Source organism: Psittacula echo, assembly GCF_963264785.1.
Source record: "Psittacula echo genome assembly, chromosome: 1".
NCBI lineage: Eukaryota > Metazoa > Chordata > Aves > Psittaciformes > Psittacidae > Psittacula > Psittacula echo.
In genome coordinates, this window is record NC_137735.1 from 107023544 (window position 1) to 107038384 (window position 14841).

The 14841-nt window shown below is 39.6% G+C and overlaps 1 protein-coding gene across 1 annotated transcript in view; it reads right to left on the bottom strand.

Annotated features, from left to right (window-relative positions):
* Positions 1-14841, bottom strand: part of EFCAB6 (EF-hand calcium binding domain 6) — a gene marked incomplete at both ends in the record, with an annotated part of 111726 nt that overhangs the window by 14624 nt on the left and 82261 nt on the right. The window contains 5 exon segments of the mRNA XM_080609804.1: positions 6374-6435; positions 6438-6465; positions 6467-6559; positions 9830-10025; positions 13107-13262. Coding sequence (XP_080465930.1) covers positions 6374-6435; positions 6438-6465; positions 6467-6559; positions 9830-10025; positions 13107-13262 — 535 coding nt within the window.

Consider the following 14841-nt stretch of genomic DNA (forward strand, 5'->3'; position numbering starts at 1 on the left):
GAATTTGAGGGTGCCTTGGGAGGACCATGTAAATCCACTTTCACCTCCTGCTTTCACAAGAAAGGGGAGGCATTATTAGGAGGCTTTTCTTATGGGGTACCCTGTGTAGCTCGCTTGCTGTTCAAAGCAGGGCTGTATTTTTGTTCTTTAGAAAGTTCCCTCAGAGCCTCATGTCCTTTTCTATAAATGGCATAACTATGCTGATTAGTAATAAAAGAAGGCTCTGCCACCCACACCTGCTTAGTGAAGCTCCATTCCTGCAGCTCCTTCCTGTTTCTGGAAGATTTTTCTATTAAGAGGAATTCTTAATTAGGAAGTTAATCAGTACATCAAGATAAATTACAATTTCTCTAGTCCTTCTCCCTGCCCTCCCACAAGTCTGACCTCTTTTTGGGGAGGCTCAGAGAGAAAAGGTCTTGGGAAATAGCTTACACAAGAAAGCCCTTGTATCTTTCCCTGAAAAAGGGGACATGTACATTTCCCTCTTTGTAGATGGGAATGACCTTTGCCAGAAGTAATCATCCTTTTGACAGTTTACACAGTTTTAGAGGCTTCTGTGCTTAGCCCATGGGCCTTTATCCTAACAATATGTATCTTCAAGTTGTTTTCCATAAATGCTCTTCCCTAAAGATGTGTGGAAGAAGCAGTTAGTTGTCTGAGTATGGATTGGGGTGGAAATGCACTGGTGAATTCCTGGTTATAACCAGTAACAACCAGCCAGTCTGTTCTAGCACTCAGCACTATATAAAAGCTTATATTTTATCCCTGGGTTACAAGTAGAACTGTATCCTCATCTGGCAGTGATCAGTCTAGCTCCATTAACCTGAGTGCTGATTTATGCATGCTGAGGATTTGATAGCTGGTGTGCAACAGGAGCTTGCAACAATAAACCCAGTTATAAACAAAATATGAATACTCCATTGAGGGTCATTCTGTAGTTTACCATTTTCCTTTTGACCAAGTGTTTGCAACAAACAGATTCAAATTTTGGGGTCACATTTGTAGGATAAAATACCCTTGATAGTGTTTAGAATATGTAATGGTATAAAATAGTTTGACAATATGATTTGACACGAGTCAAAGGTGGCCCACATGCCAATCTCTGCCTTGTCTAGAAAAAAAGAAAAGCCACATTCCTCTAAATGTAATTAAAATAACTGTTGTATAAATGAGTATGAAATATTAAGCCTAGATAGAACTTGTTAAAGAAGCAGGAGCCACAGTAAGACTTCCCTGCTCCTCTGTCTTCCCAACAGTGTCTAGCCCATCAGCAGTACAGCTGATGGTCTAACACTACGTTCCCTATTTTCCGTTATTCCTACTTTCCCCTGTTCCTCTACTTTCAGTAAATATAGAGCGAAAGGCTTCCCAAAGAAGAATTTGCCATTTTAAAATTCCATTAGAAACTTTTCTTCACTCATCATTGAGGAAAGAGTCCAAACTAGATACCCTAGCAAAATAACAGACAGCATATTATAGTCTTGGGGACAGCACTGCACAGAAAAGCAGAGCAAGGAAGGGGAACTTTCAAACCAGTTTTGCTATGGATAAAGAGGAACATGGACTTAAACCATGGTGTAAGGAAAGCTTTAATATTTCTCAGCCTGAAGCAGGTGTAATATTCAGAAATAGATGCAAACATGCAGGCATCCTAGAGGGGATATTTCTCTGGAGCACAGCTGTTCTACATGAGCTCAGACAAAGTTTGTGGTGCTGCTGACTGAGAGTAGGGACATAACCAGCAGGCCTGCAATCTCTGATGCTGGTGCAGTGGGTCATGACGGATGACAGTCAGTTGTCTGATTATATCTGTGGCCCAGAACAGGAAGGCCCAGAGGTTCAACAGATGAGGACAATGAGTAATGAATAAACCTGTAAAATACCCACTCTCAAGACAGGGAAAAGCACCACCTCTGTAGAGGAGGTCATTATATAGTCCTGCTGCAATTTCACAGGTAGATCATGGCAGCAAAATGAACTTCAACTGCCTGAACACAGTGCACAAGGGCTGGGTTAGTAACACTGTTGGATTTAGGAAACAGGGTTGTGGAAAGACCAAGGATGTAACTTTTCTGTTGCATACGGTTTTTGAGCTCTAAAACTGTATGGTTACAACAGATACACTACAGAGTTGTACTCTGTGCATTCCATCACTTGCAGGCAAATCAGTGCTTGGGGAACCACAGTGCAGGCACTCTCCATTTGTGGAACTGGTAAGCTGTGTCAGTGCTGTCCCCTCTGTAGATTTAAGAATAGTTTCCAAGATCACAAGGAACCTGTTTTTATACAGGAAGAGGCTGAAGCAACCACTGCTGAGAGCAATGTGAAAGCAAGTGGCTTTAGCTCTGTAGAGAGATAAATAAACTTGCTATACTCAGGGGAATCCTCTCATGGGTACTGGTCCAGGGAGAAGCAGGATGCTCTCTCTGGCAGGAAGAACACCAAGAATGAACAAACAAGCCTGCAGTTTTGCAGGCAGGTTGATTAGATGGAAGTGGCTGGAAACAAAATGCACTCAGCTGGTGATGAAAGCACTCTGCAGCATGAGACTGCAGAGAAACTCAAAACAGGAAGCACAAACAAAAATGGAGAATTTAGTTTGAAAACAAAAAGTTCAGGATGAAGCTAAATCAAATGCCTGATTTGATACTGAAATGTTCTGCAAATTTTTCTGCAAAGAATTTGATTTCCAAATTTCATAATTTCAGATTAAATCACTTTAAAAAAAAAAAAAAGAAAAAAAGCTTTGCTAAATACGTTTCTACTCATTCCCTTTGCCAGCTGAGACACACATGTCAGCAAACCCCTAGTTAGCTCAGTTCCTGCTCTTGAACAGGTGCAAGTGATAATCTCTCTCTCTTCTTTGCCATCACCTCAACCTGCCTTGCCCTCTTTCTCCTCCCTACCAGACTTGACAGGTAAAGGTTTACTAAGCTTGCAGCAAATCACTCAGCAGCCTCAGCTCCAGGAAGGCTAAATAACAATTTTTTTGACATTGATTATAATCCATCCTTTCCCCATATATTCCCCCCTATAGGCAGCTGTGCTGATGCTATATGAATATCTTGCTGTTCCAGACCTGTGCAGCATGACCTGAACTATTGCTTTTTACACATTCTCTACTTTTTCCCTTTTTGCATCTGAAATAGCTCACAGTGGGGAAGGACAGATGAGTACATTTTCTTCTGGGGGAGTCTGATTCCCATCTGCAGCTTTCAGCAGGCCAGAATGCATTAGCCACTTACTTTAATGGAGAAGAGCTCCATTCAGGCCTTATTAATCACAGGACTGGCAGGCCAGCCAAAAGTTCGCAATGCATATTCCTAGCTCCGGGGTCTGGACTTTTACAAATATCCTCATAGAGTCCACCTGTGGTTAGCAGCATCCCATCTAAGACAACGTCCTCTCTGTCTCCTTCCTTTGCTCTTCTGCAGCTGGTTAGCAACATCCAAGCTAAGTGCCATAACTGTGTTTTTTTTTTCTTATTTGAATATTAAGCTGCAGTTATATTGCTTAAAATACTTCACATCTTTAATTCTATTTTTGTACAGTGTAGCCCTAAAGCTCTACAGAGCCGTATTTCAGTGAGCATCCTGCTCATATACAGATGCTGTAGTGTATATTTTAGAGAGTTAATCAGAATGTAAAGCTCATCAACGTATGTCAAAGCCATCAAAAGATCCACGATGCATAAAACATCCAGAAATAATTTCCACAAGAATTTTTTCACGTCCCCTTATTCAGCTGTTTTCTAGGAAAAATACAACTTAAACCTATATAGCTTTTGGGTTTGTGAATGTTTGCCTTTGTGGTTGTGGGTTTTATTTATGAGGTGCCATTTGAGACAAAAGTCATCCCAGGCTCATGCTTTACTAGTTCAGTAAATTTTCCATACTTTAATGATCAAGCTGCATACTTTACTTGTTACTTTTTAATATACTTCAGTGATCAAATTGTATAGCGAAATGATCAGTTTTCCTAATGTGCCTGAATGAGTTGCATACCTCATTAATTTAGATACATACTTTACAGGCCAAAACTGTAGTGTGTTTGAATGAAGTGAATAATTTAACAACCACCCTTCTCTAGGAACCTGCACAGGAGCCCAGGAATATGCGTGAACCCAAAGGCGTGGGAAATTTTGGGTTGAACCCAAAATGAAAACATGAGATTTGAGAGCATCTGGAAGCTGAACCAGCACCGTGAACCTGGTTCGTTATTTGTTTTGTCTTTTCAAAAATGTTCCCTTGTGGATTAATTTGGGGTTTTAATGATGGATTTATCCCTTCTACCTCTAAAACAGCACCAAAAACTGCTTAAGATGAATGCTCGATACTGAAAAAGCAGTACAGGCTCCAGTCCTGTCATGGACCAAGTATCTAATTTTTTTGCTAAGTTGAGGTGGAAGGTATTTGGGATCTTGGAGGACTAATTGTTAAAGAGACTTCACGTTAAACATACATTCTTGCAGAACTTGATCCCAGGAATTGTGCAGCTTGACAAGTTATTAAGGGGGCTTAGCACCTACTTGGAGGATGAGAAGATGTTACAGCAAACCCTTCCGTAACAAAAGCAGCTACTTATTCTAAAGTTAACATGGAAGCTTGTTGGCAGGTCAATATTACAGCACACAAATACATTCTTAGAATAATTATACAGATATTTCATACAATTGGTCTTTGTGCTGATATGACTCAGTTGAAACTTACTGAATTTGTATCAGCATGAAAGCAGGAAAGGGGGAAATGCTGCATTTTCTAACCTATACAAAGTAATCCACTGTTTCACACTTCAGAACCATGTAATCTATTATATCTGTTAAGACTGCATTTTAATTTTAATAAGCTGAAAATATAAATGTTTAAAAATCCCCCCAACTATTTTTTAAATAACTATAATTAAATGTAGCCCTGCCACTAAGGACAAAGTAACAGTTGCACTACTATAAATATTAATGCTAAATTTACAGAGAATAAAATACATTTAAGGAACCTTATAAAATTTTGACTAAAGCTACACTTATAATAAGCACTTCGGTGAAGCTATGCCTATCGGTAACTGACATGTATAGATAAAGTCTCTAATCAGCTACAGAAACCTGTAACACATGACATACATTTGAAGCTGTTTATGGTTCCTCCTTTATTCGAAATCTGTGGTCCCTCCTCCTCCTTCTTCTCCTCTCATGAGTCACTCAAGTCCTGCAATTATTTGAAGCCTGACAGACTTGGACTTGGGACATGAAGAGGCTGCAGCAGATCTCACTGGTTTTCCAGCTTCTACTTTATGACACAAGACTTAATCACCATATAGCCCCATACAGATTTGTTTAGCACAACATTCTATTATCGCCATGGCAATAAAGTGGTAGCTTTATATACGGTTTTCCATTGGATGATGACTATTATTTTTCTCATTTTATTTGTGTTTTGAGCATATACTTTTGCAAATGAAACATAGTTACTTCCCAGAATATAAGACACAAATTAATTTAGTTGGTTTTTTTTGTTGTTTGTTTTTTGTTGGTTTTTTTTTTTTTTTTTTTTAGTATTAGAACTGCTTTTTATCCAGCTAGCAACCAGCTTTCACATCCTGAGCCAAATTCAGAAATGAGCTGTAAGGTAATGTCATTTGGACTCCTGCACTCTCAGATGTACTTATACCCTCTTCCCACTGGTAAGCCAGACCAAGGGGAAAAGCCAGAGGGAAAGGAAGGACTATGAAACTAAAATTGGACAGAGAATTCTTTTATTTACACTTTTGATAATGTTCCTGCTATTTACAAATACAGTAAGGATCGCTGCACTGATAAAATGATGTGATTATGGACTGAAGGATCTGTTCCTGCAGTCTGCACCAAGTGAACGGCTCCAAGAGAGGTACTATGGACACAAACCTCTGCCACAGAGAAACAGCAACTTTACTTTAATTTGAGTTGCTGCAACATGCATATTCAGAGCATCAGAAGACTGTCCATGGCTGCAGTCAAGATTTGCTCTGTACTTGACTGATCTCTGTATTTGACCTTCCTGCTAGATCTACATTGCTATTATTATTTGCACCAAGAACCTGGTGGGCTTCCCACTCTACTCATTTTTCTATCCTGCCACTGCCAGTCCATCTAGACAGTTCAGGGATCACTGGGCATATTTGGATATTTCATGTCCTGCATTGTTCAGCTGCATACTTTCAGCTTGCCCCCATGTATAGACCTAAATCTACCTGAGTATAAGATGTAACTCCTTAGAGCAGTTTGTAAGGAAATAAGGGCTTCATGGAGCTTAACAGAAATATATATGAATTGTGCATGCTTACTTAGTCAGTTTTTTAAAGCCTGTATTTTAAAGAATTATAGCTTGATAGCTCTTCTTATCTCTGTGAGGTTCTTATTTTTTAGGAAAACTTTCCAGTCTACTATGAATTGCTCACAAAGGTAAGGTACTTGAGAAGGTGCCTGAACTGCTTTGTCTGATAATTTAAAGCAGAAATGGTCAAGTACTTGCTGAAATTCTAGTGTTTTAATTACTTCAGTGCCTTCTTTATCAAATAGAGGAAATGCCTGAGAAGCAAGAATTCAAATTATTTAAGCAAACGTAGACATTTCAAAAGAGAAGTCTTTTTTAGCAACTATTTAGCACTTCACATGGAAATACCTGAGACCCACATGCCCTTTACTTGCAGGTATTTTATACACGGAGAAATAAAACACGTTTCTCAGAACCGTACTTAGTTTGAAGCTTTCCTTTCTTTAAAAAAATGAGATGCAATTGTTGAAATAAGACAAAAATAGCCTGTATTTGTGTGCCAATGTAAATATAAATATGGAAATGAACAACAACCTGCAGTAACAGCAAAAAGGCATTCTAACAAGTACTCGAACTTTCCAGAAAAGGCAGTGGTTAAGACAAGAAAGGAAAGAAACAAAAACATGAGGGCTGCCTTAAATAATTTAAATTAAGGTATTTTAAATTAAGCTCACCTGAGCATGTTCAATTTGCCTTTTGTTCTCCCCTCAGCTCATTGTCCCTGGTGGAGCAAGTTTGTTTTGTACTCTGTAAAGAACTTGATAGTCCTTCATTCTCATCAGTTTCATCTCATCCTGAAAGATTACTTGCTCTATTCTTGTCCTTCCTTGCTCAGGACACTCAACCAGTTCTTCACGGGAGTTTTCCAAAGGTTTCTCAGGGAAAACAGATTTGGTTTAGCACAGTTGCAGCAGGTGGAGTACAAGAGAGTAGTTTAAATGAGTGGCAGAAATACAAAAGTCTAGAAAAGCTGTGGGTCATACCCACTCTCATTCTGCTACTGACTCACTGTGCCCCCTTGTTCTATTCTGCCCCTGATGACGCTGCACATATAAATCGCTGATTCCATAAATGTAAAGGAATGTTATGCTTTTCTAAACTTCAGGTTAAAGTCTTATTAGCCTGCTAATACTATTGCACATTGGCGTAATACAGCAATTTCTGTTTTACCATTAGAACTATTCTAAATAATGGGTTTAAAAATGTGTATTTATTGAACCTGAACCTTGTCTATTGGCAAAACAAATGCTACCATATCCAAAGGTCATTGAAAAGGAATCCTTTGGACACTAAAGAGGATTCTGTAACTTCTTAGCATAGAAGTTTGATCTTCGCTTACTTACTGAAAGTTTTATAGGAAAACTAAAGCACTGAGTGTATAGCATGCACTGTGCCAAGTTTGGTGAAACGGTGTGGGAAATGATTGTACTGACAGAGGACACACCTGAATTCTTAAACTTCAAAGTAGAAGAGCTTTCATTTGTAGAATGTCATGGATGGGATGTGACGGTTTGGGTTATTTTATTCAACTGGCTGGACTCCAGGAACTGTGCTTTCAGGTCTGCCTCTTCTTAACAAAATATTATGTTATATGTTTGTGACAAACCTCATCACATAGATGGCAGCAACTATTACTCAAAAAAATGGCTCAGAAGAAAACTGAGAACTTCCCTATTTTTCTCATGTAAGGGAAATGAGAAAGAGTTCTGCTTTTCCATAGTATCGTAGACAAAGTCTGGCTCTCCATGAAGAAAATCCCTTGGTCCCTAAAGTTATATTGACTATCAACTGGTATCCTAAAAAACTAAATGGACAACTTGTTCATGCCAAAGGCCATTTTTAAATCATATCCTCAGCAGACAAAACTATGACCTTTAAAATTTCCAGGCATCCCTGCCCATGGCAAACGGGTTGGAAATAGATGATCTTAAGGTCCTTTCCAACCCTAACCATTCTATGATTCCCAAGACACCCAGGAATGACAGGACAGATATTGTCTTCTATTAACCTGTAGCTAACATTAACCTGGGCTATTGAATTTATCTATTTCTTATTTCAGTAAGATGGAGCACAGGAAGGCCTTTCCCCCCCACTTACTGTGAAAAATGTAAAGTGATTATATAAATATTTCAATATCCTGTTCAATAGTTAATCTATCTGGCCAAAATAGGAATGTGGCTCCAGCAAATTTACAAACATCACAGAAGTCTCCAAATAGTGTGAAAAAAGATTTCTGTAAAAAACCAGCATCTCCCATGGTACTACTTTTTTTGGGGGTGTTTGTATAAGTGACATCACTAGTGATGTCTTTGCTGGAAGCCTGTGTTATCTTTAACTGCAGGACAGAGTTTACAGATTGAGATTTAGGAAATGCAGCCACTGATAACAGCGAATTTCTACCCCTAGCCACTGTTCCCTTCCCCTCCCTTGCGTGGGTAGCAGCTCCCCCATGGCCATACACAACTTATCAGGCTTTTGTCAGGCTGAAGTTCCCTGACCCAGGTCATTGGGCAGGAACACAAGCACTGGTTTTGACACAAGGCAGGCAGGAAGACCACACTGTTGGGGATACAAGGGTAGTGAGACCACCTTTGCAGGCATAAGCCTGCCTCTAAATTCATAAGATTAAACTGGACCTGAAACTGCAAGCACACATGAGATAGCTCTACAGTTCTTTGCAATAGCAATGTTTCCTTCAAGGTATTTTTGATTATTCTTTCCTACGCTTGAAAACAATCTTGCTGTGGCATCAAGAATTATTTACTCTAGGGGCTGCTGCATTTCAGTAGACTCCAACACAACAGTCTAAGACTACTTAATATACAGCATTTTTTCATTCAGGGCTTTCAAAATTCTGCAGAGAAGTGGTTATATTTATTGCTCTCATTTTACAGGTGGGAAAACCAGGAAACTTGCTGCTCGACAGCTAATGCACCTTATCTGTCTGTGTCAGAATCAGAAGTGGCCCGGAGCATAAAAGCAGATAGCTACAGAGCCCCAGCTGACAGGTGCTAACTTCTGCAGCCACTATAATGCACTCACATCTGATCGTTTGTCTTTACCCTCAGTTGCTACATGATCCTTCTGTCTGATAAAAACATAATGCCTGTCTGCAGTAGCACATTATAACTACTTATAATAAAGTCTCAGCTTAGGAAACTTAACAGAGCTGTTTGAAAGACATGTGATAATTTACATGCTTGGAACACAATTTACAGGCAACTGAAAAAGGAAAAGAGGTTTGGGGAAGAGATGAAGGTCCTGATAATGTGCTATTCACTTTTTCATTTCCAATCCTTGCCTTCACAAAAACTCTAGGCTTGATTTGATATGCCTGTTTTGTGGAGTTACTAGAATACAATCAAGAAGTCTGCAGTTGTCAGAAGATGCTATTTCTACATAGGCTGAGGTTGCTGGTAGCACTCAATTAATAGCAGAAAAGTTTTGACGTCTTTGTGTTAGTCCCCAGCCAGGCAGGAAAAAACCAGACATTAAACAAGATGTGGTGACCACATGAAACTTACCTTGTATGACAAATCATGAGATGATGCAACTATTTCTTTTATCTTAATTAGGGTCTGCTCTAAGCTGAGCACTGCAAAACTTTCAGGTTGTGTATCCTGCTTTTGTCTCTGTTGGTATTTAGATACTCTGCCATCACCAATTGCACTTAGGAAATCAAAATAAGAGAGCTTGCTGTCATGAATGCTGATTCCTAAGCTAAAGGAAAAACACAGAATGAGATATCAATGATTTTGAATAATTATCTCACTGTTGTTTGTGCTGATTAATTATTATGAAGTATTATTTTTACTGCAGCAGCACTTCAGGATATGCTTGTGCTGTCAGTGCATAAATCCTGTTAGTTACAACCCAAGTTCTTTCTCAGGTCTAAGACACCAATCCTGTCATTTAAATGCAACCATACTCTCACATGCAGTTTCAGGACAATCTCCAGATGCTCAAGAGGAGCCCTGCTTTAACCTGGGCCCAAGTGCACAACCTTCCAGTCCATCAGCATTAACTTTGTGGTTTTTAAACACAGCACAGTTCTTTGATCACAATCTGCTGAGGAGCTTATCATCCCAAATGTGGCTGGAGGACACGGTAGGCTCTCAACCTTGTCCTTGAATCTCCTTTTCACGTTACAGTGTAAACACAGTCGAATAGGCTTTGTTGAGGAGTAGATGTTCATTGTGCCAAGTCCTGGTACTTTCCCTTGACTTTCTGGGAATTGACTTTACAAAAATACTTCAACTCACAGATGCTGAAGTGCTAACCTAAGCCTCCCAATACGTTGTGGTTGTTACAATTTGGACAGAAAGAAGCAGAACCACATACAGCCTGGTAAGCTGTTACCAGACACAAACTATGACATCCAGTATCACTCCATGGTACATTTCATGGATGTACCAGCACAGGTCTATGCTCACTCACAATTTCTCTACCACATAGAAGGAAAACAAACCAGGCTCCATTCAATGCTTCTCTTTATGTTTGTGATGGAAGGCCTTTCCTTCCCTTGCAAACTTCACAGCTTGTCAGGCCCATAGAGGATTGTTTTACATGTTCTTGGCAGGACTCAGCCTCACTCTCTCAGGCACTCACTCATCCACTGAGCCGCATAAGGGGCTGCTACATTTGGCCCATCAGCTGCTGCCACCCTTGACCTGTGGCACACAGTGTCCTGGGAGGGTTTCTCCTCTGATGGCATGTGGTCAGGCTGTACCTGGGAGCCCAGCCCCTGGGCACTGCAGGCTGCACTCACAACTTGCTGAATTTCTGCCTGTCAGCTGAAACATCTGCTGGATCACAGATGCTGGGGAATTTCATCTTCTCTCACACTGGAAATTCAGGGGGCTACAGAGCTGACTATGGATAGCTCCAGGTAAAAACAGTGAATATATTTTTGCATCAAATATCAGTGTGGGGAAAGACGAGCTCTTGCATATGATTTGGGAAATTGTTTTTGCAAAGGACTTTGTTACCAAACTGAATTATTTTAATTCAAAGATGTTTTACCATAAGAAGACTAGAATTAAGGCAAGTTTCACATATACAGAAAATACGATATTATAAAAGTTATTTAGGATGAAACACTAAAAGATGAATAGCACTAACCATTATATGAAAAGCTACTTTCCTCCAATGTCCTGTGACTCGTGACCACTTAATGAAAAGACACCTGGTATATTTTAAACAAGGACTTCAAACCTGTCTAATGAGCCTGTAGAATTCATCACCACAAGGGATTCAATAGCAGGGGCTTGCCCTGCTCTTGCTTATAAAGCCAGTATAAAGTTAGTGCAGTCAGTCTGGGGAATTTCCTATCACTGAATGACAGTGTCTCCAGATCACAATATATATTAGGTTTTTTTGGTACAGAACCACTGACTCCTGTGGAATTATTCCAGATTGACCTTAGAGTTACCATCTACGTAGAGGTTTCTAATAGACTTTAATAATTACATAGTCAATGGCAAGAACTGTAGATTGCTTTCACACATGTATTACGTAACCAATTCCTATGCTGCAGGGGAAAGGCTGGACATTTTTAGTCTTGTATTCAGCTTTTATTAGAATTATGGTCAAAGCAAGTCCTAGTAACACAAGACTTGACAGAGGAGATGGCCCCACTACACAACCCCGATTTTCTTGTTTAAATCTGAGTTACTGTAACATACTTTTGTCATCTGTTTCCACAGTAAATCACTGGGGACCAATGCCTCAGCTACCAATCACCAACATATCCAGTTACAAGAATGCCTAATTAACGGGGAGAGCCAGTAAAACAAAGGAGAAGCTTTATAAAACAGGCTGGAAAATAAATTAACTATAGACCCCATATCTGCTAGCAAGAAAAAAAATATTCAAGAGCCCTGATTTTGCATCTTGCAGCTGCACAGCACTCCCACATACTACCCATGTCAAGCTGGCTCCAATATTGGAGACTGTGTGGAAAAGGAAATAATCAACACCATTTCAGCAGAGAAATAAATTGCCAAGTGGGCATTAAAATTTTAGTAATAAAACTAAATGCATATGCTAATCTACTCTGCATTATTTAGAAAAGACTATTTTGGATCAAGAAAGGAATAATCTGCACAAAATTACAATGAATGGAGGTGTTTATCATCAAGAGGTCTTTGAGAAAGAAACAGGCAGCAGATTCTTATTAAGGTTTCAATTCATAAAAAGTTGATCACCCAATTAAAGGTGAACTGTGAAAAGACTTTGTTAATTTTATTTCAAAAAAAGAGTCTGGTCTCGTAGGCTCTGGAGAACAAAACGCAGTGCTGCCGGGCATATAACCTTTGGGGAACTATTTGGTGCAAAGAATCACAGTACCTAATGTTACAGCAGGTCCTTTTTGCTCTTCAGCCTCTACAAAAGATTTTTCTTCTTACTCATGTTGACACAGAAAATTAAAAGCATAGTCTTGCATAGCAACAGCATTGGAATATTTGATTATTGCTATTTTATAACCTGAATTAATTCTGATTCTGTTTTGAATAGGATATGTTTCACATACTTGCTCTACTGAATTGAAATTAAATAAATAGAACAAACTAGCAAACACATACAAGTACTCAAAGCATACTTCTTTTGTAAGAAACCATTTCACTCCTGTTACCTGCAGAATTAATCAAGATTTTTCATGCCTATGTAGTTGGATACATATGGGTATCTCCATCGGTTTTAACAGAGCTTCATATATGCCTAACACTAAATAGAAGCTTAGTTCTGCTAAGGCTTTGCTGGGTGTGACCAAAGAGGTGCTTAGGAGATAATAATACAAACCTGTTTAGAATACCATTGAATTGATTGTGATCAAGGTAATAGTTGAATTTTTGTAGTATCCTGTGCAGGTCACATAGTGTGCCATAGCCATCTCTATTTTTATCTACTTTATGAAAGGCCTTCATGAAATCTTGGAAGTAATCCCTAAATTTATCCCTGAAAGAGAGCAGATGTTTATTTTAGCTTCTTTGTTAAATCAGATAAAAAGGATACAAACAAATATACAAAATAGGGGTGAAGGGGCAGAGAAAGAGTTTGAGCTTATTTGTGTGTGATAAGTTCGTATAATTTATTCAAAGACTGCCAAATTGTTCACAAATAAACCTCAAAACCAACTCCCTCCCCCTCCCATTTAATTTGCACATAGAATTGCATGGCTCAAGCCGCTTGTTGTAAAGAAATGCTTCTTGGGAGATTAACTGCCTACTCTCCCTGCTCAGAACTGCAGGTGCAACCCATTGCTCTCTCTTTTAAAGTCTGGCCTGAGCAGAGTTACAAAATGTTTACTACTGCCATTAAAATAGTAAAGGTTCAGCTGCTTACTTTCTGCAATTTGGGGCTCCTGAAACTTTGACATAGCAAGAACAACTATTTCAACAAAACCAGTTAGATCTGACCAAAACCTGAACTAGCACAGGGCCCGATCCCTGCCCAAGTGAAGAAGTGCAGAGCTTCTGTGGACTCATGTGGCCTTTGGAACATCACCTTACACTTAACTGAATTATGTTTCTTACACGTAATTGAATTCAGACCTGTTGTCTTTCAGCCCTGGCCCACAACTAAGTACAAAAATCTTGAGTCTCCTTCCCACTTTATTTTGTCACTTATGTTTACTGACATCAGGGATCTCTTGATCAAACCTTAGAAACCCAAGCAATATACCTCTTTGCCTCTTGATTCAGCCAAGCTTTTCCACGTTGTGGCTCAAGAAGACAAAGCAGGCACAAACATCTCTCATTACTGCATGTCTTCAACTAGCAAAGGGGCCTAAGATTAATGTAAATGAGAATAGCTGTGAATTATGTCTTGATGTAGAGTACCAAGTATACATAAATTATCTACATATATTCATTACTTACAAGATGCTACCCTTATGGCAAAAATAACAAGTTTGGATCTGGGTTAATACCTACAGCCGCACTCCATTTGCTTTGGGATTGCTCTTTCTGACAGCTCTAGGGTTCAGAGCGTGGAGGCTGGGTTCTTCAGAGAGTCAGCATTTGCAGTATAAAAGGCCTATTACAGTGATAGCACAGTTCAACAGTGTAACCCAGATAATCATTCATGATTCATTGCCTCAGCCTCTCATCGAGCCTGTTTGTGGATCTAACAGCTCAGACCAGTTCACTTCTCTCCTTGTTAAGCCACTATCAATCAGTCAGTACCTGAGCCTTACGTTTTCTCCATTGCATAGAATCATAGAATAGTTAGGGTTGGAAAGGACCTTAAGATCACCTAGTTCCAAACCCCCTGCCATGGGCAGGGACACCCCACACTAAACCATGCCACCCAAGGCCTGTCCAACCTGGCCTTGAACACTGCCAGGGATAGAGCACTCACAGCCTCCCTGGGCAACCCATTCCAGTGCCTCACCACCCTCTCAGTAAAGAATTTCCTCCTTATATCCAATCTAAACTTCCCCTGTTTAAGTTTTAACCCGTTACCCCTTGTCCTGTCACTACAGTCCCTGATGAAGAGTCCATTCCCAGCATCCCTATAGCCCCCCTTCAGATAC